Below are 25,700 nucleotides of genomic sequence, written 5' to 3'. Positions count from 1 at the left end.
CGCTCTTTATGCAAAATAAAAATTGTCTGCATCGATTGCAAGGAATAGAAACTAAATTGAATGTTATTCGTTACCTTAATGATTTGAATAGAGGAGAAATAATATATTGACATCTTCAATTTAAAAAATTTCCTAACAATCTTGGATTTCATTTACTCAATTTTGCTATAACTGCATAAAGATCTTCATAAAGGTCTTTTGATGAAAATAGAATAGAAATTGCTCTTTATTTGAATTCAGATATAACAGAAAAATCAATGTTTACTATTGTTTATCAGTTTAGCTGGGCCAATAACAAAAATTTAAAAGATGTGTTCGGTCAACTCGTATAAATTATATACGCTCTGAAAATTTCATTGAAATTGGTTAATTGGTTTACTAGTTATAAACGATCGAAAGTGGTAAATGGCCAAACATCTTGAAAAATTGCAATTTTTACCACGTTTGATCGATTATAACTCGTAAACCAATTAACGAATTTCAATGAAATTTTTAGAACGTATATTATTTATATGAGTTGACCAAACACAACATTTAAATTTTCGTTATTGGCCCAGCTAAAAAAGTTGGAAAAATCAATTTTTACTATCGTTTTTCACAATTCCGACCAAATGCATTTCTTCAACTTATTTATTAGATGTCATTTACTAAACTAATTCTTCTAGCCTTACAGAGAAATTGAAGTCGTCTGGTTATTTCATAAAAAAGTTATTCTGATTTAAAGTGTGTGGAAACAGTTATGCTCCTTACCGTATATATTACCTACTTGTGACACAAATTACCTTTGTTCGTTCATTTGTTACAAAGCTTTAATCTGTCAACGTACAAAGCACCTGCGATCCACGGAAAAAAAATACACCTTCCTTTCGGAGCGTATAAAACATTAATCGAACAATCGAACGGAACGGTAGAGCGAACGTGCGGAGAAAAAGAAAATCGTTTGTCACCTGTATCTCGATTGCGGGCGAGAAAAAAAAGGATTGGGGACGATTTATTGGGAACGCGGTTTAATCCGCGGAATATTTACTGCGGAGTAAAATACGGGTCGGGATAGGCGTAATTTTGCCGCATCGACACGGAAACAATTCCATCGTTCGGCCGAGAAGAACGAGTCCGCCGGCGAAACTGTTCAACGAGCTCTGATTTTAATTTCCTACACTCCCCCGCGTCGCGTCGGTAGCCTGTGGATTTCGAATTCCCGTCGGCATGGCACGATCGATGGACGCTCGTGTCGTCACATGAGAACCCTCCTTTAATACCTCTCCCTCTCATTAAAGCCGTCCGCTCATCGCGAACGCGGAGTGTAGCATCCTAATGCTATTTACACAAGTGCTCCGGAGCGAGAGGGCGTTTGAAACAGTACCAAGGCGGCATCGCGACGATGTATGTACCACCGTGGCACAATAAAATATCCATTTGCTGTACCTCATATCTAACCACCGTGAAAAGCAAACATGTTTTCGATCGGTTCGGTTCCACTCGTACTCTTTCGTCATGCAACCGAACCGACGCGCGACGCACAGTGGTCCGAAAACGCGATTTTTTACTGGCCAAAAGTCAATTTTCGAAGTTCAACATTTTGAAAAACTTTTTTGGCTATAAAGATTTTAGAGAAACGTGTTTTTAAAATTTTCAATATAGATTCACATTAGAAAGTTGTAAAACGCAACTTTCAGTATTTTCTATACAGTTCCGACCAATTGCGATCTTCGACAAAAATTTCTTATCACGACATGTACATAGTAAACTAATTGCTCGAACTGCTCAAAAAAGTTCAAATCGTGCAGTCCAATATTAACAGTAAACTATTGAAATTATAAAAACGCTTTCATAGGAAATTACTGAATTGACTTCTTTACTTAAGCACATAGTATAATGAAAACCGTACAAAGAGTTTAAGTGAATTCAATCTTCTCAATTTTGTAAGGTGTTTCACTTTTAGTACCACGCTTATATTAGCTTGCCGAGTTGTTGATGTCGTTGTTGTATGCGTCAAATCTTGTAATCGAATTTTAAATCAGTTCCCGATGAGCTAGAGACTTGAAACTATAAACATAGCTCAGAACTGGATGACAATGCAACATTAAAAAACAAATTAAAAAAAAAACTGTGTGTCTAGGAGAAAAAAATTCTAATATTAACCGTTACACCTCGACACGCGACACTCGGTAGTACGTGATCGCGTTAAGCGATCCCCACTCCGCCCGTCAGCGCTCCCTACTCCACCACGCGTTCCCACTCCGACTCATCCCCACTCCACTGACCACTACGCACCGAAGGAGCTCATTGTCAGTATGATGTTCCGTTCATTCAGTTCCATTTGTACAATTTCGGACTCCATCAAGAGACGTCGTCTCTCGGAGTCATCCCCTCATTCTATATCGCGTATTTTCCCATCTTGCGTTTCTATATCTTAATATTTCATACCAGTATTACTATATCTTGCGTTCCATTTAAAAAAAGACTAAAAAATAGAAAATAAAAAAATATATAAAAAAAACTTTTTAAAAACCACGCTTATATTAAAATGCACTAAAAAGGAGAAAATAATTTTTTTAGGCATTAGTGACTATAAATGAAAGCGTGAGCGCCCATGAAGATTACTTCAATATAGTTTAGCGCTCCACGCTTTTATTTATATGTAGTCACTAATGCCTAAAAAAATTATTTTCTCCTTTTTAGTGCATTTTAATATAAGCGTGGTTTTTAAAAAGGTTTTTTTACGTTTTGAGCTTGTGTGTGTGGTAGGTTCAGTGTTAAAAAAGTTACAGTTTTTTGAGAGAGATCGAATATTAATGGGAGTCACTGTATTAAAAAGTAATCGGAATTGGAGATTGCTCCCATTTTATAAACATTTACCATATTTTTGAATAAGGAAATATATTTTGTTCTACAATAATGTGTACTATCTAAACAATGATCGTGATCTGACTCGAGTTTCGTACAGTCTTTGTATCTCGATTCTATACTTGTTGTCGATACAAGCATGTTTTTTACGATCAAGAGACCAATGATATCTGAAGGACAAAAATTAATTGTCATTTCCTATCGGGTATTCGTATCATGTCTTTTGCATAGCAGGGCAAATTCGAAATAAAAGTTCTTGCCGGCTATGAATCGCATTATCGCGCCGACAATGAAGGTACGTTTAATGAGTACGATATAATAAGACGTAATGGGGACAATGGAAGAATTCAGGGAGGTAACGACTTACGTTGGAACGAAGGTAACGACTTCTCCATAGAAATGAAGGAGAAGTTGGGAACTCCAAAATTATTTTCATTACGGTTTAATTAAGAACGCGACCGCCATCTGCTAACTTAAGGATAATGTCTCATTTATAAGGAAAGTGTGATTTTTATGGTGTTCCGTTCCACGTGTTTATTAATGATGCAGTTTAATTACAATTTTATCTATCTGCAATACGACAACCCGCAATTTTGCTCACAAATTTTATTCACGTTGTATAGCAAACTAATTGTTGTAACTTCTAAAAAAAAAATCAAAGTGGGGTATGATCTGATATTAAAAACGTTATCGTCCTTTTAAAAGTGTTCGAATGTTAGTGGGAATCACTGTACATATCTGGCCTGTAAAATCGAATGTGAAACAATAGGATTACGGGAACAGAACTGAAGTTTAAAAAACTGACAGACTATTCTCGTTTCTCTTGGAAGCTGAACAAAGAACGCTTGCACGAAGGACGTCTTTATCAATCCCCGAGGTAGCAAGACGAAGACTATGAATTTGAAATATATCTGCTTGCGCAACAGCGTGGTCGCAGGCCGTAGACAACGAACGTAGGGCGAAACGCGGAGCCACGACCCACTTTCGTGTCGTGCCAATTGCCGATCGTGGAACACGCAGTCCTAATTAGAGAAGTCTCGATCACCAATTAGAAGCCATGTGTTACAAGATCGCTCATCAGAATTCGACCACCTCGTGAGAAGAACACCGGCGAACAACCTGATACACGATTTCTGGTACGACCCACCGTTCGTCTCTGATAACGCTCGGATCTCGGCGTCTGAAAACCACCTACGGATTCTATTCCAGTCCCCTCGAAATCGCACTACGCGCACATTAATATGGCGGACGTTTCCCGTCTTCGAATAAATCGCTGCGAGACAAACGCTTGATCTACTTCGGTCTCGATATTCTCGCAACGATTAACTGCTAGAAAGTTCAGGAATTCCGGCTCCTCGTCTTCGAACGAATGCTCTGATCTATGAGATCAAAGCATTTCCCTTCACCAATTATTCTATTAAGCTGGCCAAGTAGGTTTATTATCGGCACACCAAATTGGAAATGTGCGGACTATCTTTGAGTCACTTAACTCTGTGTACTCGGAGCTATTACGTGAGCAAATAAGTTCTTTCCCTTTTTTTTTCCAAATTCAAGGTTTTATTACATAAAATGTAATATCTCGTCTGGCGACACCCAATCTTTCCGCCAATTCTTCTTGTGTCTGGGTCGGACTTTCGTTGAGCAATTCCTCGAACTCACTGGCATCGAACTTTCTCGGTGCACTTGAACGATCGTCGTCCTCAAAATAAAAATTTCCGGCTTTAAATCTTTGGTACCACTTTTTGCACGTTTTGTAAGATATAGCATTCTCTCCCAATGCCGCACAAACCATTTCAGTGAGAATCTTGTATTTTTCCTCAGATAGTGATTGAAAAATATATTTACTTTTTGTCTAAGAGGGGTTAAAAAATAAATCGTTCGCCAAAGAATTGTTAAAAATAGCTTCGCGATCGACTTGTTGGCCATTGCTGTTTTAAGGGACTGCATACCCTTGATAAAATAAGAATTATTCCAATTCCAAACAATTTATCCACACCCCAAGGAAAATTATTTTATACTTATTAGGCAAATTATATCACTGTATTATTAATATTCATAGCTAAGCTTTTCTTTCAAAGTTTTTATTAGCTCGCTTTCTTGTCTGTCTGTTTGTTTGTCTGTTTTTCTGTCTGTTCGGTACAAATTTTGCAATTGTTTTTAAACTACCTTCCCGATGAGCTGGAGACTTGAAATTTTTACATAGCTCAGGACTGGATGACAATGCAACGTTTAAAAAAATTTTTAAAAAAGCCTATGCTTTTTTTAGGAGATATAAACTATTAAATGTAACCGTTACACCTCCCTCTAAATCTTACAAGTATTTTCATAGCTATTAAAAATTCACAATCACAAATTTTCAGGACTATCTGTACGGGGTTAGGAATCTGTATGGGGCTAGGAAAAATTATTTTATACTTTTCAGTCCGTTTTAAAACGTGGTATTTTTTTTAAAATAAATTTTCATTTTTTAATCTAAAGTCGTGAACTTATTATTCTATCATTCTCATTGGGCAGCAAGCGTGTCTTATGAAACAAACTGTACTTGGAAAAACGAGGTTAAAAACATTCATAAACTACTGTCTACATGAACGTAACTAAACATTGCCAACTGTGCAAACGGGTCGACTTCTCGAGGGGTAAAACGTGACATTTGAGTAATGTACTTCGTAAGTTATAAATAGACTGCGAATCTTTGTACATTTTTATATAGCTTATGAAAATTTACAGAAAAGGCTGGTATAATAAAAAATTCGAAAGAATTTTGTACTATTTTTATTTGTTTTAGATCTACAAAGGCTGTTCCCATTAAAAATAGGATTTCATTTCATTTCACTTTCTTAAAATTCGTCTAGAAAAATTGGAAAATGTATAAACATCCGCAGTCTATTCGTAAGTTATAATTAATTAATAAAATATAAAAACTTTCTGCTTGAATTGCAACAAACTGGAGTGAAATGGAAAATTTTCATTCTTAATATGTTTAATAGGTTAAAAATAATATAACAGTATTATTAAATTCTTCTAATGTTTTTACTGTTTGTAAGTACACCTACTCATTTGTGTTATAAATGTATAAAATCCGCTGTCTATAGTAATAATAAGTTGTAATTAACAATTGAAAATCCAATTCCGATCGCCTGGATCGTTGGGTACCGAGTAAATGAGCGTATCACAGTGAACGATTCATGGGAAACCTCGAATTTCGAATGGTACCGACTAATTGGCATCGCGAGGAAGAAGTTCGACGGTCACGGTCCGCTCGTTCGACGTAGGAGGTAGCGGAGGAGCAATTTACGGCATTCGATCTCGTTTAAATATTTAAACGGCGGTCGTGTACGTATGTAGATCGATCGGCTCGTTATAAGCGAGCTGACAGACCGGAGTTGAGAGTCTGCGAGACACACAGCACGTTATCGGTAGGATGTACCGGTATTAAAATGCAAATGATCGCAGTATCACCCGGTCCTGTTGTCCGTATCACTGCGTTACCTTCGTCGCCGCGGACTCGCAAAACACCCTGACACCTATCTCTCGCCTTTCCCGATCTGCATGCGTCAAGTATCGCGGCACTGCGTGCACGTTTCCGCGTGTCGAGTCGATCCCAATAGAAATTTAATTGTCCGGGGATGCTGGCTACGAGTGGGTGGATTGAAATTTAATTGTCTTTCGCGGTACGGATCACGATCAAAAAGTGAGAACGGCGAGGCGAGGGCAAGACGCTTGCCGAGGGAAATGCTTTCGATCATGTTCGCACGGTTCAGAGCGACACACAGTGCACAATTCTAAACGATAGTACTAATCGATAATTCTGTGTTACACAGGGTGTATAACAAGTAATGGTCATCTGTTCTAGGCAGTGTGTTGGGCAATATGTAATAAAATAATTATTTAAATAAAAATTTAAACAATAAGTTATTTGTTATTTGGATACCCTTTCTTGCAATCGATGCAGGCAATTTTTATTTTGCATAAAGATCCGCAGTCTATACATTATAAAATATGAATGTCAAGTATAGGTACTTGCAAGTTTTTCACAATCTTCTGTTACTTCGTCGAATCAAGTGCCATTTTCGCGAGTACGTCTTATTAACGATGAAGCACAAAACACCACACTTCTACACAATCACTGGATACTACACAACACACTTTCCGAAATCGTGACAGCGAACGGGAAGAAGTTACTCCGACCACGGTCAAAATACTACTGCGGTTGTCACTTCGGTTTTTTTGTGAATCATTAAGGATAGGGAAAGGTTGCGTTTGTTAATTGGACAGGAGTGTGTCGGAAGGACTATAGGTTGAGAAGTGGGGAAACTGTCAAAGAAATTCCTTTTGGTATTGTCTTCGGTCGTCAATGACGTGATTTATAAAGGTATACCCGCTCATCGCTTCGATGGGTCCGTTGCACGTGTTGTCCATCTTTTTTTTTTGTTACGGCTGATGAAAAACATTTTTATGACGTGTTGTCTATTTGTCGGGGTTGAAGTTGTCGGAGCGCGGTGGTTGTAAAATAATCGGCCAATTCGGAACCGATTCACATGCGTTTTTTGCTTGCCATAACGTCCTTTACAGGTGACAACCGCAGAACTATTTTGATCGAGGTCGGAGTAACTTCTTCGCGTTCGCTGTCACGATTTCGAAAAATGTGTTGTGTAGCTTTTGTCTATACGTATAACTCCACACAATCAAATTTTGCCAAAACTTTAACAGCTTTATCTCAATAACTACTTTTTTTGCGACATATGGCTTCTTTCAAACTTTTTCTCTTCTGACTGAGTGCAAGGTGTTGATGTAAAAAACAACTTTAACAATAGTTTTCTTTATTATAAATCGTGTAGGGACACTATTTTTTTATGACTGTACTTATATGTAAGTTTTCATGAACAAAAATTTCTTTATCTCAACATTTTTTTATCTAATTACCGGAAGTGCCCGAAAAATTATGGCGACAATTACGTGCAACAGCCTGTATAATATGTATAATGAACCTATAAACTGTGATAGTGTTTCTTGATCAAATCCCTTCATATCACATTTGCATTTTAAAATCGAGCATTTCATATGCAATAACCTAATACCGGTTCTATGCAAGTGCCTAATTAAAACCTTCTACAATGTATAAAAGAACATGTAGAATTTGCGTAGTCGATCGTGTTTAACATTTCATCATTGAATTTAATGACATGGATTTAATTATGGATTGCAACAATCGATTCTTCGAGTGCTTGTTTCTAGAATATATTCGAAAGTGACACACAATTCTTTCTTCAGATTATTTAATATCACACGAACTTTTACGGCTTCGTTCAAAAAGAGAATGCAACTAATATCTGTACAATATTTCATTCTAAAATAATAAAAGAACCTTACATAAAATATTTACACCCGTCCCTCATTTACGCGAATATCCGTTCCACGTGGATTAGATTTACGCGAATAAAACAACATGTAAATTGAGTCTATAAACTTGATAAGGTTCCAGAGGCCACACTCTCTCTCCTACTAATGTTTTCCTTCCTTTCCGTGTAAATTTAGGTATAGGTAAAATTACGTAAATTTAGATAAATGTGCCGCGTAAAACAAATACTCGCGTAAAAACGTGCCGCGTAAATTGAGGGACGGGTGTAATATTACATACCACACCTACAAAAAAGTAAAGAATCATCAATAAATCTATTTCTTTTAACTACGATGCAATTTCTAAAAATTCTTGTAGACATTAAGAACGAATTTTTATAAAACTGGTATCTCCAAAATTTCAATACGAAATATGCATTTTGTTCGAATTTTTGGAGATTTCCAATTTTTTTAAACATGGTTGCATAATCCGAAAAATTTGGGAAAAAACTAATTATCACGACGAGGCACAACTGAAGTATTAATAACATAAACGAGGTTAAGTTAACATCAATATAAAATCGGCGAATTTATGCTTCCGAATTTAAAAAAAATTCGATTTTGCAACCAAAAATTCTGGAACAATTCACTGTGATGTGTGCTGGTAGATAGAATGTTTATGAATTTTTTCGTATAATTACCTATAATTACCCTATAATTACACTTGTGGTAGCGTAGGTGTGACCAAAAATCGATTTGGTTTGCCATACCCTTTCTTTGAAATTCCACAACAACTATGGCGTCTTCTATGTATTGTATTCCTTGAATTAAACTTGAATCGACTGGCGACTGCATCGATTAATCAAAATGTCTTCAAAGTTCAAATTCCAACTGCACAGTCGAGTACTGCGTCTCGCATGTATTACCTAATTTTACATTCTTGTGGATAGGGGGAAGGGGAAAGGAGCACTCAGAACCCATCGATAATTACTTCCTTGAATTAAATATCTTTTCGCTTTCAAGAAAAGATTTCTTGCGGTCACACAATGGTTCGAGTGTCCCTAGCTTGGCCTGAACATCTTCCTTTTAACTGGCAACGTTGCGTCTGCAAGTTAATTCTGCTTCTAGATGCAGATTGCAGATGCAGAGAAAGAGAAAGAGAGACAGACAGAGAGAGAGCGAGGTTAATCCATGGACTCTCAATTTTATATGCTTTTCATGATGGCGTTTTTTCCCCTTTTCGTCCTCCCCGCCCCTCGCTCTCGCATTAATTACAGTCGTCGTCGCACAGAACCAGACGTATTTCAACCCAACATATTTCATACGATATTTTCCTCTCTTCGTTTGCATACCAGATGGTAAATAAAATAACCATGCATAATTATCTTTATCGAATAATGTCCCCAGGGGAGTAAGAATGTAGCTGAAAAGCGTTCCGTTTCGTCTCGTTTCGTTTTGTTCCGCTTCGCTCGCGAATACGTAAGACAATGCGAGCACTCCTACGCTTTAGACCATTCAAATTATTGCCCGTCTGTGTTCACCGCCATATACTTAACGCGGTTTTCAAAGTTCCAATGTGCACTCGCGCGTTCACGTTTGCATTGACACCGGCCGAAACACAAAGGAAATTCTAGTATAGTTAGTATACAATACAGAGCGTTCGACGAAATAAAAGCGCGACCGCCAAAAAAATATTTGAACGACTAATGCATATTATCAATTTGTAATTAATTCTTTTTCGAATTCGAAATTTTCTAATTATAGAAAATAATCGTGATTATAAAATTGATTAATAAAACTGTATTCTTTAAAATTCAACCATTGCATTTTAGTTTCAAATCGGGCACGAACTTATGCAATCATGTAATTATATATAAAATAAAATTAATTAAATAAAATCTTTAAAATAGAAATTTTCTACGTGAATGGCAACAAACTGTAGTGAAATGGAAATTTATTATCTTAATTGTTTAATATATTGAAAATAATGTAACTATCTTTTTAAATTCTTCTAATGTTTTTACTGTTTTAAATTACATCTACTCATTTTTTAAATAAATGCATAGAATCTGCTATCTAGATATTATGCTTGATTGTTATGTCATTATAAAATAATGAATAAATGCATCAGACTGTAAATACAAGTATTCATATCTTCATCAGACCAAAAATATAAAGTACTACATACTGTATTCAGTATTCGATCAGCTGTTACTAATTATTGAACCGTATGTAAAAAAAATGAATAATTTTCTTTTAAATAATAATTTTAGATAAAGATGTTACACTATATAATAATTTGTTAAGTAATAAACGATATTGCTATCGCTTTGAAACAGTTTAATAAGGAAAAATTTGTTAAATTATAAACGATATTGTTGTGGCCTTTAAACAATTTATCGAGGAATTCTGTTGATCTGTCATTTTTGAAATGCTATTAAGAAATTGCCAGTAAGTAAAGTGTGTACTACAAATTAAAGTAATACAAAAAATATTAATGATGAAATACAAAATGTTAAGATATCCGTCAATATTTAATATTCTTAATTAACTCAACTTTATATTCGGTATTTTACACGCATTTCAATTACAAAAGCATTCGATATAGCCCATGCTCGGAACCCGGGTCAATGGTTCCGATATTATACTGTTCTTTTCCGTCCTGAATAAAATAAACGTCGCCGGACGTGCAAGTTACAAGTTGTAACATGTTGCGCCGCGATTTCTTCGTGCGGAATATAGCCGGCGTCGCGATGTAAGTCACGTTTTATATTAATACTGCGCCTGTCAAGATGCCGCGAAGCTTCATGTCCTTCGTATAAATTACGTATTTCCTTTTTGCAAGCATCAATCCTACGCATTACGAATTTAAGTATGGAAATGCTGCGCGAGCTATTTCGTGCACTTCGTGAATTTATTGTATAATATGATATAATATATGCTTGAATAACAAGACTAGTTCAACGATAATTGTAAAATAAAGATCCGGTCAGTTGACCACGATAAGTTTAGCGTTAAATACATTCAATTTGAAATGATTTCTTTCGAATATAGAAGAGATGTAAACTGATCCATGCAACAAAACAATCGATCTTAATGAAGCAAAGAGAAATAATAATTACCTGCCAAACAGAGGATGCCAGAGTTGCGAGTCATCGGGCGAACTAGCGGTGGAGCTCACTTCCGATTCCTGCTTGAGTAATCCGCTTCGCACCCTGAGCAACGGCGGATAAGGACTGGTTCGTCGGCTACTGGACAGATCGATCGGCGCCGGCATAAGCGTGCCGATCGGTTTGCAGCTGAGCTTTGGTCTGGCTTGCAAGGCGTTTCTCGCTCCGTTGCTCGCGTGACCGGATCCTTTGTTAGTGCCGTTGTTAATTCTCGGATGCGACGATCGTGATCTGGAGACTGGTCCCTCGCCATGGTCGAGGACGTGCTGAAGATGCGCCAGGGATATCACCAATAAATCTGGATCTCTGACGAGGTCGGGCCTGTCCAGAGCCTCTGGTAGTCTCAGCTCAGGCCTCGAGGCCAGCAATTTCGGGATTTCGGTGGCTGGCGCAGCCGCGAGGCCTGGCAAGTAATCCCTCGGGACTAGAAGAGGCTCCGGTATTAGGTGTCCGGATGTCTCGATTAACTCCCTGAGCTGACTAGCAGGATCCAGAAGCTTGTCGGTGCTGCTGGACGTCGCGCAAGCTTCCTCCAAACTGTGCACTCGACGTTTCCCGGAGAATTTCTGATAAGGGCTCGGCTGATTCCTCTGCTTGCCGGCCGTCCATTCGGCGGACATCGGCCTCTTCGTTGTGCTGCGATCTGTCACGTAGTACGTACTGTGAATATCACCACTGGACAACGGTCTGCCGGAGCTCCTAATCTCCTGGCTGTGCGCGGACGTTCGGTCTTGGAAGTTTCTGCTCCTTTTCCGTACATTAGTCCTTTCAACCTCCTTCGGCTGGTCCAGCCGAATAACATGATGCTCACTAGGTACTTGATCACAGCGATTCGAGTTCTCCTTCTGTTTCTCGTAATCCCTGGTCTCCAATTGATTCGGTGACGACAGAATACCCTTCAAGGTGATGTCGTTCTTCGCGTCCTCCGAACAGGACACCGAACAAGGAGGACTAGGCAGCAGTCTTTCGAGGTAGGCCGACGAGGGCCTCCTGGAAGCTGGGGAACACGGAATTCCACTCGGTTGCGGCGACACAACCGTGCCACGAGTTCTCAGCTCCTCGAGCACCTGCTCGTCAAAATGTTCTACATCCTGATATTTGCATTTCGCTTGAGCCTCACTGTTTCTGCTCGAGCTGATCCAATGAGCCTGGTTCTTCGCGTTCTCCGGAGGTGTCTTCCGATCCTCCGGATTCCCCGTGCTCTGCCTGTGGAAGTAATCCCTGTCGGACTCGTAGGCCAACGAGTCCGCCTTCTGCCGCCTCAGTTCCTCCAGCACTTGGGAATCACAGTCGTCCTCGTCCTCCTCCTCCATGTCCCTTTCATCGTGGTCCTCCTCGTGCGGGAAACCATCTAATTTCAATTCGTCCGGGTACGATTCGGTTTTGGCGAAGTTCACCGTGCTCTCCGGAGACTCGACTCGCGCTTTCATGTTCGGCGAAATCGAATGCGCCGCGACCGAGTGCGGATTTCTGTAGCGGTAGCTCGGTATGATGATCGACAGACCGGGGAGATTTTTCGAGGAGGAGGCTGGCCTTTGTGTCTCCATCGCGGAATCGGCGTTCTTCAACATCCTCTCGACGCACTCCGCCTGCGAATCCGGCGATCTGCTCGACGACGACGCTTTCGAGGGTGGCCTCGTCGACGGTGCGCCGTTGCTTTTCGAACTTTCCGAACCGTTCGTCCTGGTTATAGACACCGAGAGCCCTGGAGTATTTCGAAGTGCTTTCAGAATCTTCGAACTATCGTTGTAGTCTATTTTGATCGGTTCACCAGGCTCGTCCGGCCGCTCCTCCTCCACTTCCAACGGCGCGTCCTCGTACATCGACACCATATTTTGATACTTAACACGAGAGTTCGATCTACACTTTGATCTATTCTCAAGACCGCCGTCCGCCTCCGCGACTTTGCACATCTTCGTGTCCGAATTGTTCTTGATCGAGACGATGACGACATCCTCCTTCAGCTGATCGCTCTTCTCCTCCTCGCTCTCGATCTTCTCCTCGTGGATCTCGATTTTATCATCGGGAAGATTGTCGTCGAGCTTGTCGGTGTCTTCCCCGTGATAGCTAGAGATCACATTCGTTCTCGACGTCTGCTCGTTCATTTGATCCGACAATTCCAACAGAATCGAATTCGAGTCCCCGATTTTACTGTCGGCGGATTTCACGTGGTGATTCTCGTTCAGAATTTCGCACGTTTTCGTCGAATCGACCGGGAGATCGGCACTCGGTGTATCGGTGGCTAGAACCGGCGAGGCTGTTGCGTCGATCATGTTCAGTATGTCTTGAATGCCCGCCTTGTTCATGCGTAGTCGTTTTTCACAATCCACCACTGCCTTCTTTTCAGCGACGATAACATCATCCTCATTTTGCCCCTTCTTGTCGTTTCCTTGGCTCTGAAGGATATTCTGATGAACGCCCTCGGGCAATTGAGAAAAGTGTAGCTGCTCCAGCATCACTCGCGGCTGCAACAACTTGTCCTTCTGCAGCCTTTCGAGCTTGCTTCTCCCACGGCCAATCGCCGGGTCTTTCTCGAATCTATTCTCTTCTTCCGCCTCGTCTTCGTTCTCGTCCTCTTCGTCGTCCTCTTCGTCGTCCTCATCCTCGTCCTCGTTCTCGTCCTCATCGTCATCTTCGTCGTCGTCATCCTCATCCTCGTCGTCCTCCTTGTCATCGTCGTCGGAGCACGGCACCCTTCGACGTTTCTCGTCCCACGTTGCACCGACTCTCGCATTATTCCGCAAATTATCCAACGGGAACCCGTAATTTCTTCTGTGCTCGGCGTTTCGATTAATCTCATCGTAACTCCTCTTCCTGCCAGCAGCGTTCGTCGCGACTAGACCGTTGGCTCGTCCGTTCGTCAGCTCTTTCGCGGAGATATGTTGCAGATTGATTGCCACGTGTTCCGTCTGCTTCGCGATCTCTTCCCCGTCGTTTGTACCGGACGTGTCGGAAGGGTTCGCGTTGCCCGTCTTCTGGAAGGTGACACCTAAACCAGTCGAGTATATGTTCGAGGCTGTCCTCGGTATCGAACGCCATCCTTGCGCCGTTTTCGTCAACTTGATACGGTTCCTCTTGTCGTAGTCTTCGCATCTCACCTCGACGATCCTCTGTTCCCGTTGCGAGGCCCACAAGAATATCGGATTGACCTTCGGTCGTTTCTCCTCTGACTGGTCCTCCGACGATTCCTCCTCTCTTGCCGGCTTATGGTGCTTCTGATGGTGGTGGTGGTGGTGATGATGATGACGTCTTTGACGACGGGGCGTTGTGCCCCGTGCAGGGGCCCCGCTCATCACTCCATCCAACGAGTTGTTATTATTCTGCCACTCGTCCACCGAGACGACTTCTTCCACCGGCGATTTCCACCCCTCCAATCGTTTCGAATATTTCCACCGGCCGGTCGATGAACTAGCACCGTGCCCTCGGCCACTATCTCAACTATCCCCCGTACATAAAGAATCGACGGTACGTGGCTCGCAATAGGCAGTCCTCTCGATCGCGATTACATTCCCCGAACGTCGTCCGTTCGGCGATATCCTCGTGGCGCACGGCTTCATCGACTAAGTAATTAGCTACGGACGATCGCGACTGGTTCCCGGCTCACCCCGAAGTCAATTTCTCATAGTCCATTAACAAACTAGTCGGTTTCGAGCAGGTAACGATCGATCTTAAGGCCATTGACATTGTTGACCCAGGCACTTCCGCGAGCTAGCCACACCGGATACACTGACCACGCTGCTGATGCTCTTCCTCTTCCTGAGGACGCTTAATTGCTCGACTTTTTTCCCTTGCCTCCCTCCCAGCAACCTTCTGCTATCTGTTCCAACGATAAGAGGAACTCCGCACGTGTTCCAAGAGTTCGTCGACACCGGTCGCGGCCGGGGCTCGTGGTTCCGGCAGAGATAATTTCACTGGTCGCCAAGGTGGCTCGTCGATACCGGAGGTCGTCGACGTTCATCCGGCTATCGAACCGTGACACTGTGCAAGCGGCGGGAGCAAAGAAAGATCACCACCGACTGTCGATTTCCATCGGGGTATCTACAACGTCGATTTGCATCGAGCTTGCGGCGTCGACTCCGTCGAGCTTACGGCTGGCAGCACTGAGTATGTTCGACCCATCGAGCCTCTCTCGAACCAGCCGTTCTTCTCTCTCTCCACCGTGGTCTACACTGTCTCTCCCTCTTTCAACTCGTGCGGTGGTTGCTGCGACCCTGCTCGGTCCCCGGGTATTCCTTTTTCGAAACAGAACCTTTTTATCGAACGATCTTTTCCGATCCTTCGAGTAACTTTGCGATAAACTGAATTTTTCCGAGTTATCTTTTCGAAACTACACTGTTATCCTTGACCCTTTGACGATCGTTGATCATCGAGTCTTCAACATCGAAGAATTGTCACCGATGACATAACACTGCGAGCTGTATCCACCGGTTACATGTCCGTTACGCGCGGAGTCACTGTCTGGGAGCTACTGTCGGTGCCTCCTAGTTGCCTTCCACTCCGTCGCCGCCGCCCCCGCCCCACAGAACCGCGAGCCAGGGTCGAAACTATCCCCGGCGCCCCTGCTCCAATTGATGCCTCTTGGCTGCTCCTACCGATTCAAAACCATTGCTGTTTTTCACGTCTTTTTCGAAATTCTTCGAAATTATTTCCTGAATTGCCTGACATTGCTTAACTTAAAATAATTATTTATTTTCCTCTGTGACTGTGTGGGAATATTGTACTACTTAAAATTTTTATTTTATTTTACGCGTACATTTTTCACGTCTCTCGATTGTCGTTGTTTACAATCAGTGTTGGCTATAGCGTTCGTGGAATTTGAAACTGAAATACTTTCGAGAATATCTCGCAAATTGTCTTAAATTGGTTAATTTAAAATAATTATCTACTGTCCACAGTGTTCGGAATTGAAAACATAAATACTGTGGAGATTATTTTCGAAATTATCTTTTATCAATTGTTTTATAATTATTTGGAATCACATTTTATGGTGCGATACATGACGGATAATTGTTTCAACTAGTATTTTTCATGTTCACGATATACGAAAATAATTATGAACGTCGATACTATACTCAGCTATGTATCGCGTAAAAAGGATTACGTTTAAAATGAATGCACAAGAAATTTCCTTACAAATAGCATTTCCTTACTTTACAAGTTCCTTCTAAAAAGTACATATGTAATTCGAATGCATGTCACCCAACACTACTCGGAATCAGGCCATTACCTAGTTTCGAATTATCTAGAACCTCTAATATAAAATTCGATTTTAGAACTGCATTTAATAATATAAATGAATTCACAACAAATTCAAAGCATTTCATGTAATTCAAGTACGCTTTTAATAGTTCATCAAGTTTCGAAAAATTAATATACTTTACTCACACTTTTATATTAATAAAACTTTTCTCTCTTAACGATGATAAATAATTTCGTGAACAAATAAAGGGAATCGTTCAGATTAACTAAACTTTTAGTTAATTGACTAAAGTTTTGTCAATTTGATTAAAGTTTTTGTCAATCGACAGACACAGTAATATTAAAAGCGGTCTTGTGTTACTAAATTATTATACGAAAATTTTGTATAGCAATGATTTGTTTATTTCACATACAGTTCTTCGAATTAATATTCGGACGCTCTAAAAAGACGATAACTTTTTTAATATTGTACTATACGATTTGAATTTCTTGGGGAAGCTAGAGCAATTAGTTTGATACAGGATGTGGAAAATTTTTTTTCTCAAAAATAACAATTGATCGGAATTTTAGAAAAATACTAAAAGTTGCATTTTAAAACTTTTTTACGTGGGTCTATATTGAAAATTTAAAAAGTACGTTTTGTAGGTCTGTGTCAATTACATGCACTGTGAAAGTTTCATGGAAATTGGTTGATGCGGGAAAAAACGACAGGCATTGAAAGATGTAAGAATTCTTAGATATAGGCCGAAAATCGTGAAAATCTGCAATTTTTACCATCTTTAAACGTTTGTAGTTCATTGCAACGTCGACCGATTTTGACGAAATTTCCAGAATATTTTTAATTGACACAGATCTACAAAACGTATTTTTTAAATTTTCAATATAGGCTCACATAAAAAAGTTGTAAAAATGCAACTTTTAGTATTTTTTCTATAATTCCGATCAATTGCAATTTTTGAAAAAATTTCTTTTCACATCCTGTAGTAAACTAATTGCTCTAGCTTCCCAAACAAGTTGAAATCGTATAGTACAATATTAAAAAAGTTATCGTCTTTTTTTAGTGCGTCCGAATATTAATTCGAGTAACTGTATGTGTGCTTATTTCACTCGCACAGTTATATCTCAAATTTAAAAGTTAAAGCATTCAATTCAGTCGATAACAGTTTAACAAGAGATTCTCGCTGATAAACACATGTATCGCAAAAATTTGTTCGTTACACACGTCACGTGTACATTTATATATCTCGAATTTAAAAGTTAAAACACTAAATTCAGTCGATAACAGTTTAACAAGGGAGTCTTGGCGATAAATGTAATTTGGTATTCAGTTCTTTCAAGTAAATCTGGCACGACAATGAATATTCTAATTTTGTGCTTTGTAACTACATTATATACGGGCTTATTTATACATACAGAATGTATAAGTGCGTTCCAAGTTATTTATAAAGTGTATTTCTACGTTTTCAACGCCAGTTTCGGTTTTCCCACTGCTTCGTATAAAAATCAACTCGATCGTGAAGTCTTATAAACTTCTTTAATCGCTACTGAATTAATTAATTACTGATTAATAATCCGAAATCTTTTATCGCATACGCAACGTGTCACTTCTTACATCGCTGTAACATACTACTACTTGTTGATTAAGACCTGCACAGATTTCTTCTTTCGACGTTAAATTTTCGAGAGGCACGGGTGAAAAAGAGACGATAAAATGTTGATAACAGATTTCTTTTTCAAACATTAACTTTTCGCAAAGCACGGACGAAAAAATGACGTTCAAGGCGATTGGTTTTGTTAACTTTATTATTGAAAGATCAATTAAATATAGAGAAATGTGTCATCGTAAGATGTTGATAATGTTAATAAAAGATTTCTTCTTCTGACATTAACATTTCGAATTCCAGGGTTGAATAAGCAACTGAGTTTGTTTGTTTCGTTACCGAGGAGCCGATGTAAAATATTGACAATTTTGAAACGGTGGGAACAGTACGGGTGAAAAAGGGACGTTTGAAGCAACCAGTTTTATTTGCTTCACTATTGCCATGTCTCGACATGAATTGATGATTAGACTGCGGATCTTTGTGCGTTTACGGCGTATGAAAATGATCAAAAAACATTACAATACGAAATTCGATAGAATTTGGTACGATTCCACTTTCTTGAAATTTATCTACAAAAATTAAAAATTGCATTCTAGTGATGGACATTTACGATAACATTTCGAATTCCAGAGTTGAAAAAGCGACTGATTTTGTTTGTTCTGTTACCGAGAAGCCGATTATGTACCTCGACGTAAAATGTTGACAATTTTGCAACGGTGGGTACGGTACGGGTGAAAGAAAGACGTTTGAAACAACCAGTTTTATTTGCTTTACTATTGCGATGTCTCGACGTGAAATGATAATGTTGAAAACAGATTTCATCTTTTGAAATAAATTTTTAGCATTGAAAAAGCGATTGATTTTGTTTGTTTCGTTACCGAGAAGCCGATTATGTACCCCGTAATGTAAAATGTTGACAATCCTGCAACGGTACGGGGTGACGAAACGTTTCGCGCCGGCCCTGTTGCGTTCTTACCCCTCACCCCGAGATAGCCAGCTCGCGGCCGGAGCACCGACCATCGAAAAAGACAAACCGAACGACGGACGAGGACGGATAGAGAGGAAGAGAATGGGATAACCTGTGTGTATATACCGGTATACAGAGTGTACTGAAGGTAACTTCGATTGCAATGGTATCAACGGCTCCGCCAACGTTAAAACGAAGCTAATTCGACCGATTTAGCCGCGCCTTATTAACGACCTTTCCTTCTTGGCGAGCTCTCTCGTACACCCGCGAGACCCTCCCCGCTGTAATACTCGAAAATCACCGATTACCGGAACGTCCATCGAACGACTGCTATACGGCCGAGGAAAATATTTCGCCGAAGTCGTAGTCGGAAGTTATCGTCAACTATTTCAGTCTTTAAATCGATAAACCGTCGATTCGACGCGACGTCGCGGAATTATTTATGTTAACGTTCGCTAGGTCTCCGTTCGGGTGTATTAAAATTTTCGTTTTTCGTATACACTGGTCGTACACTCCAAAGAGGGAGAGAGAGAGAGAGAGAGAGAGAGAGAGAGAGAGAGAGAGAAAGAGAGAGTTAAAAAGAAAGGGATGACGGTATTTTCTGGACGAGAGATTTACCCGTGTCCCCGACGGGGAACTAGTTTTCGATAAACGAGCACCTCCTCGTTAAGTGGCTCCGCGAAGGGGGCCGAAATCGTAGTCACCCTATATTCCGCAACGGGAGCGAGTGAGAGCACGGATCAGGGTGTGACTGGGAAGATCGACCGCCATGAGGGAGCGGTGGAACAGAGAGAGAGAAATATTTTTATTAAAAGGAGGGAGACGACTTAATGGAGGGACAGAGAGAACAAGAGAGGGAGAGAGAGAGAGACGAATACACGGCGCAGTACACCGTGTCGGATGCTGATGCTGCATTAAGCCCCGTTTGCACTTCCGCCCTTCCATCCGCGGGTTTCGATCCTTCAGTCCCTGACTCCCTTCTGCTGTATTGCGAATTGTTTCAAACGATTTCGATTCCACATCAGGCTAATTTTGAAAGCCTCATTGTACCTTCGGCAATCTTCTTTTCGAACGACATTCAGTGATTTTGTTCTGTTTATTGGATGCTAAAGTTTCAGTCTTTTTCAGTGGTTAGCGTGTAACGACTGGACTGCAGTTCTTTATGCAAAATAGAGATCTTTTTCAAGAGTAAACAAGAGCCACTCTAGTGTACACGGTTGCAGCAATGTTAACTGGTTTTAGTCGCATGATGCACGCAGAGTCTAAATGTTAAGCATGGGTGGTATGCAGTCCTCATTTCTTTATTTTCATTGTTTTAACGCGACAATGGCGATGAACTTTTATTTTACGATGTGAAAGTGACATTTCGATTAAATATTAGGTCGTTGCATACGAAATGGCTGATTTCAGAGTGCTATTTTAAACAAGAAATATTATTATAATTAGGCAGCGGATTTTTATTAGCGGATTAGAACAGTAGAAACATTAGAAGAATTTCGAAATACTGTTATATTTAGACTGCGGATCTTTATGCATTTATGGGTTCTAAAAATGTTCGAGAAATGCTTAGTACAATTTTTATTTATTTCAGATCTGCAACTTCTTAATTATTGCACTTTCTTAAAATTCGTCTAGAAAAATTGAAAATTGCATAAACATCCGCAGTCTAGTTATATCACTTTCAACCAATTAAACATATTGAAAAGAAAAATAAATGTTCATTTCACTTCAGTTTGTTGTGATCCAGGTAGAAAATTTTTATTTTGCATAAAGATACGCTGTCTAATTATTACTGACATAACATTTTTACTTGCTTATGCGTCATATTTGGCAGAGAGTTTATTCGATAAAACAAAATATATATCATTTTTATATGTAGTAAGACCTCCTCTTAGAACTGCGAAAGTGAGCTAAATGCCTTTCTACATAGTTAGAGGTTTTGAAGTTCGTGCCAGCTAGCGAGCATTTGTACTGACCTGAAAAGATAAAAATCTGCCGAGGGCACGTCAAAAGAGTACGGTAGTAATCCTTTCCATAAATGCAACAAACCTTCTCCACTATATCCGGTGGACTATTTTCTTTCTAATTTTGCGTAGCATAGTGCGTCAACAATGTTCCTTAAATATTATTCACGTTCACTTTTCTAAAATAAATTCTTATAAACTACTTATCTCTTATCTTGTCGTATCTTAGGCTTAATTTTCAATTCGAGATTTTAATCTTAAGACTTATAAATCTTTCAATTTAATATTAAATCTAATATAATTAAATATCATCCAAAAGAGATATAAACAATCTTGAAAATTAACTGGGTAATTGTGATTGCCACATTTGGTATTTCTTCAAAACTAATTCATAAACAAATTGTTGTTAAGACAAGATGCAAAGTCAAGAAACATATCTGAATCTTCACAAATATCACAAGTTCTTATAAAATTAAAAATATTATACTATTGTCCACATAATTATTACATTTTCATCGGTTCTATAAAGGTATATTCAAAACGAAAAAATGATTAAAATATCTATCAATCTACAATGGCATTTTTGCTAATATACAGGAGTTCAAAGTTATACTGTTTTTTGCAAGTAATGTGATGGTGTCTGTAATTTTTTAATATGCGTTGTTTTTTTAGAAATGAAAGTGACCTCCAATTTTCAAGTAGTACACGACACACTGATCTTCAAGGTCATACAAGGTCACAAGGTTTTCCAAAGGAAATTCTTATAATTTTCTTATCATTCCTAATTAAACTTTTGTGCTATCATAGTAACGGACTTATGATCATTATAAAACTATGCAAAATGCACACGGAAGTATATAATTTCGTTAGAAAATATTTTGACAGCCGATGCAATGCGTAGAAATAGCTCTAACATCAAGCGGTATCTAAATAAATATTCTTGAATTCTTAACGTCTGTCAAGAGTGCTTATTTACGTAACTTTCTACTGCAACATCAAAAAATATTTTACTCCGTTTTGATCCTATCTTTTCAGACACGCAGTCAATTCAGTTAGCAACTATCCTATACCAAAAGCTGCCCTATACTAATCTAAATAATTAATGCGTATCGGACATGATTACTAGATAGGATAGGGGAAAATAGCTAATACCATTCAATTCTTACTGAATATTATACTCCAGTGTGATCCAATAAATTACTTGATAACGTTAAATGAAAAATCAGAAAAATCCTATTTCATAGAAACAGCCCACTGCGGCGGCGGAAGGTATAACGTTTAATTGCAGCCAAGTGGTGTGGACACTGGACAGTGTTAACAACAGGCTGGTTTTTATTAGGAGTAGTAGTGTCTCCGGCGTATGCTCGCGACTTATGGCAAACACTATACCGGTAAGGTCACGTGGCGGACTTCGTCCAGGATGAGACGAGAGAACGTACATAGAAGGGAGACGTCACTGACCGTGAACGCATGCGAGACTCGCGACAATTTTGTCCACGATGCGACGCCGCGCCGTGGCGAGTCCATGCATCGGCAGATGCAAGGGAAGAATGCGGACTCGGTGAACTTTGATTCGAGGAAGACACACCTCTAGCCGCTTCTTAATCAACTTTTCTCTCAAAGAAACCGGGAGGACAAGGGATCAATCACGCTCGGGTAATTGCACAGGGCTTATCCTACTCCGGAGGAAAATGCGAGCCACAAAGGAGCCACCACCACACCTGGGAATCCTGTTCCGAATGAAGCTTTTAATATACAGTCAGCCACCGTATAACATTCCTGTAACACGGTTTCCCTGTAACAGGGTTTGAGAATTGGGGAGATCCTCCGAAGCACAGCATTTTCGCTGAAAGCACAGGATTCGAGGGAGAGCTTCGCAGACGCCATATTACGAAATTGACAAAGGTTTCCGAAGAAAAAGTCAACAAACGAAGATAACAGACTTCTCGTCGAAAGTGGAGTAGAGAAATGAAGATACCGGAGAAAAGAAACTGGAGATGGATATTTCGCGACAAAGAAATGGCTTCTTCTAATGGAACAATGGGGAAGAAGACGCTTGGCGTGTATTATCTAACATTATTTTAACATTGTACTCATATATTCTATAAACACGTTTCTTTCAATTATGAAAGTATACTATACCCAGTAATCAATTTAGTCTTGATTTAGTGCAATTATACTAATTTAATATCCATAAAATTTAAACAATTATAGGGTTATGGAAATATTCTAGGTCGGAAGAGAAATGGTTAGTTTTCGAGTTAAAATAGCTCCGAGTGCAAAGGGTTAAAATTGGTGGGGAATGCTGTTTCTTTATTAGCCGAAGGGCGGTACTTAATTACCATAGTGGAGATGGTATAATACATGGAGTGATCGGGGGAAGAGAGAGGGCAACCTTATAGACAAACAGAGCGTGTTAAGAAAATAGAGGTGCATACAACTGCAGATGTTCGAAATAAGATGGTACTCAAATTGATAGAACACCCTAATTTATTAAGTTTTTACTTTCATGTAAATTCTCTTCATTACTTTCCACCTACTGTTTAGGGTAATGTAGTGGACATAGTGCGTGGGAAAGAGGGACTTTCTAGACGCAGAAATCCTATCCTTCTCAAGTGCGCACTTTGGATGTTTGTGTCGAAGGTTCGGTCATAAAAGTGACGATTGCCAGAACCCTGACTCAACCGTTGCAATGTCTTTGGCAGCGATGATTTTGAATTGTTTTGGGGAAGGTAACTTTCTCCTTGCTCTTGAGGAACGGAGAATTCCTGCCCTCGTTTTAACGGTTTTTCTTACGTTGCTAATCCTTCTATCAAAAAGGATTTTTACCACTGGTCAAGAAAGCTTGTGGCACTCGCTGAGAACGCATCGCTCTAGACTCTAGAGTTGTCAGCGCCGCGTTAGTATCTTTGTACCTTGCTAGGACTGGAGATTTGTTAACGTTTATAGTTTTAGCTTTCTCGTTATTGTTGTTGTTATTACATTTCGTTTTGTTTTGTTATTGTTTTAATAAACATATATGCTTGTCGTCTGTTAAATCGCGTGAGACATTAATCGTTACAGTATGGAAGTTGAGGAACACAAAGTACCTATTATAAATTGTAATATTGCAGGTTATATAATTATTGCAGATTATATAAACAACTGTGTTTACATTTTCATTTGGAGCAATTACTTATAAGTATATAGTTTATAAGTAATTTTATAATTAAAAAACTTTATTTTATAAGTAAATTTTTAATGATTGCAGTATTCGCCCTGAAATATTTTCAAACATTTATTATTATATATCAAATGTAGACTTTTTAAAGATTTGTATATTATGAAACGTTTGTTTTTCACAATCTTTTGAAGCGTATAGCGAACCTTTCATTAAAAGTTTCAGTCTCATAATCGATTTTGCCAAGTTCGTACTTTAGTTCCCTGCCCCTCTTAGCTATGACGTCCTATAAAAATATTATGACTCGAAGTAATACGACGTGGACGGTTCTAGTATTGTGTAAGTATAAAGTATAAAGCAAAATTCGATTATATGAATACGGATTTGAAATTCGATGCTTTGATAACTACGCCGAGAAAACAATTTTGGGAAGACTTAAGAAGACACCCAAATAAATAAATAATCTAATGTTATGTATAATATCACAAACGAGGGATAGGAGCGTAGACCAATCACCGAATGGGATTTCGTGTCAGACGATCTGAAATACCGACATCGCTAAAAACGAGTCGATTTCTTACGCCCTCTACACTGAAGAACAATTTTTGGAACTAGATCCACAGAACGATCAAATTCACTTTCAAGGAGATCCTACATTTTTAGGACACCTTATATATTTGTAGCATGATTTTCTAAAATGAAAAACATATACAACTTGACTAACGATAAAGAGGAATTCGAAACAATTCGACTTCCAGCGAAGAAATAAAGAAAAGGAGCACTTTTATCATCAATATGAAATAACAATCATATATTTTACAATGATTGCTTTAATGTTGTTCCCATTCGTAAATTATTTATTCAAACACTCCGCATCAAGTGAAGCAAGTCAAGAGTTTACGATGCAGTGCACGTAAATAGGTTGAAAATGTAAATTCTACATATTTGCTAACGATACACAGTAATATCGGATATTAAATTTCATATCGAATATTAACTTCCATGTCGGATATCAACTTTCATTTCGACTTTGCATAAACACTCTACTTAATCAACAATCAATTTAGGAATATTTGTTTGTATTACTGAATTTCTCATATTCCTTATATATCTCCATTATATTTATCCTTCCAAAGTGCAATGGTTACATACATGTTATACGATTTTTAATAGAGTCGAACATTTCTGCCAAAAATAATTCAAGCCTGCGAATACGTAGCGCAATAGTTTCATTAATATGCACTCGCATCTCGCGTCCTCTCTTTCAACAGAATCTTTTTATTTATTTCACTGATATTGACATCTTCCATGAAAAATTCAATAATTTTATAGATTTTTCAATATATAGGGTGTCCCAAACACGTTATACTTTCTTGAGATGGGTGATGCCTGACGTGATTCGAAGTACATAACTTTTTCCTTTGCGAAAATGTTCTCCGCGGTTTCGTTATGGAA

The 25,700-nt window shown here is 39.1% G+C and overlaps 1 protein-coding gene across 3 annotated transcripts in view; it reads right to left on the bottom strand.

Moving 5' to 3' along the window:
• LOC143221731 (uncharacterized) overlaps positions 1-15,840 on the bottom strand; it is a 48,075-nt gene extending 32,235 nt beyond the window's left edge. For all 3 annotated transcript variants that reach the window (XR_013011841.1, XR_013011842.1, XM_076447194.1), the window contains exon 1: positions 11,307-15,840. Coding sequence is in view for 1 of the 3 variants with exons in the window: in XM_076447194.1 (XP_076303309.1) it covers positions 11,307-14,647 (3,341 nt within the window). In the remaining 2 variants the exon portion in view is untranslated. The remainder of the gene's footprint in view (positions 1-11,306) is intronic.
• Positions 15,841-25,700: the final 9,860 nt, after the last annotated feature.

Source organism: Lasioglossum baleicum, chromosome 1, assembly GCF_051020765.1.
Source record: "Lasioglossum baleicum chromosome 1, iyLasBale1, whole genome shotgun sequence".
Lineage (NCBI taxonomy): Eukaryota > Metazoa > Arthropoda > Insecta > Hymenoptera > Halictidae > Lasioglossum > Lasioglossum baleicum.
This window is presented reverse-complemented; position numbering and strand designations above follow the sequence as displayed.